Raw genomic sequence first — 863 nt, forward strand, 5'->3', positions numbered from 1 at the left:
GGGCCCCCTGGCAGGCCGCGAGGTAGCTGCTGAGGGGCAGCGGCGACAGCACGAGCAGCGCAGCAGAAGAGCCCGGGAAGGCCCTGCCCACCTGGAAGCAAAACGCAGCCAGCTGCTGCGGAGCTATGGGCCCCAAGACGCACAGGTAGTCCTCCTCAGCCCCGGGGGCCCCCCCGTAGCTGCTGCGGGGCTCCCGCAGCGCCTCCAGCAGCCGCTGGATCTCCCCGGGGAGATACACAAAGGCGGAGACAATGACGCAAATGGCCAGGCCCCGGCCGGCGGGGGTCTCCGGGGCGAAGTCCCCGTAGCCCACAGTCATGACGGAGACAACGGCGTAGAAGCAAAAGTCGAAGACGGAGTTGTAGTTGGCCGCGGGCCGCGGCGCCTCGAGAATGAAAATGCCCCCCGCGAACGTCAAGACAATCATCAGCCAGGAGACCCCGATGGAGACCACCCGCAGGGACACTCGCGACAGAGTGGGGAAGCAGCAGGCCAGCACTGTCTCCGTGCGCAGCAGCCGCAGGAAGCGGAGCCAGCCCAGGCCCAGGAGCCAGGGGTAGTTGTGGGCGGCGGGGTCTCTGGCGAAAAAGCGGAAAAAGTAAGAAGACAGCGGCAGCGTGGCCAGGTCCACCAGCGAGTGGAAAGACAGGAGGAAGCTCAGGGGCTTGGCTGCTGCCAGCAGGCCCCCGCAAAAGTCCCAGGAGACCATCCAGGCGAAGGCCGCCTCCACGAAGGAGTAGCACTTGGGAAGTTCGGAAAAAGACCAAAACAAAAGGCCCTTTTCTTCGCCGGGCCTCTTCAGAAAGGTGGTGGCCCACAGCCACACGCCGCACCAGGCCAGCGTGCGCGCCAGCACGGCCAGC

General features: G+C 66.2%; 1 protein-coding gene across 1 annotated transcript in view; it reads right to left on the reverse strand.

Moving 5' to 3' along the window:
* ETH_00035750 (uncharacterized protein) overlaps positions 1 to 863 on the reverse strand; it is a gene marked incomplete at both ends in the record, with an annotated part of 5,171 nt that overhangs the window by 4,123 nt on the left and 185 nt on the right. Inside the window, one exon of the mRNA XM_013374975.1 lies at positions 1 to 861. Within this exon, the coding sequence (XP_013230429.1) occupies positions 1 to 861 (861 nt within the window). The remainder of the gene's footprint in view (positions 862 to 863) is intronic.

This window comes from Eimeria tenella, genomic scaffold (assembly GCF_000499545.2).
Source record: "Eimeria tenella Houghton genomic scaffold, Eth_scaff2421, whole genome shotgun sequence".
Classification (NCBI taxonomy): domain Eukaryota; phylum Apicomplexa; class Conoidasida; order Eucoccidiorida; family Eimeriidae; genus Eimeria; species Eimeria tenella.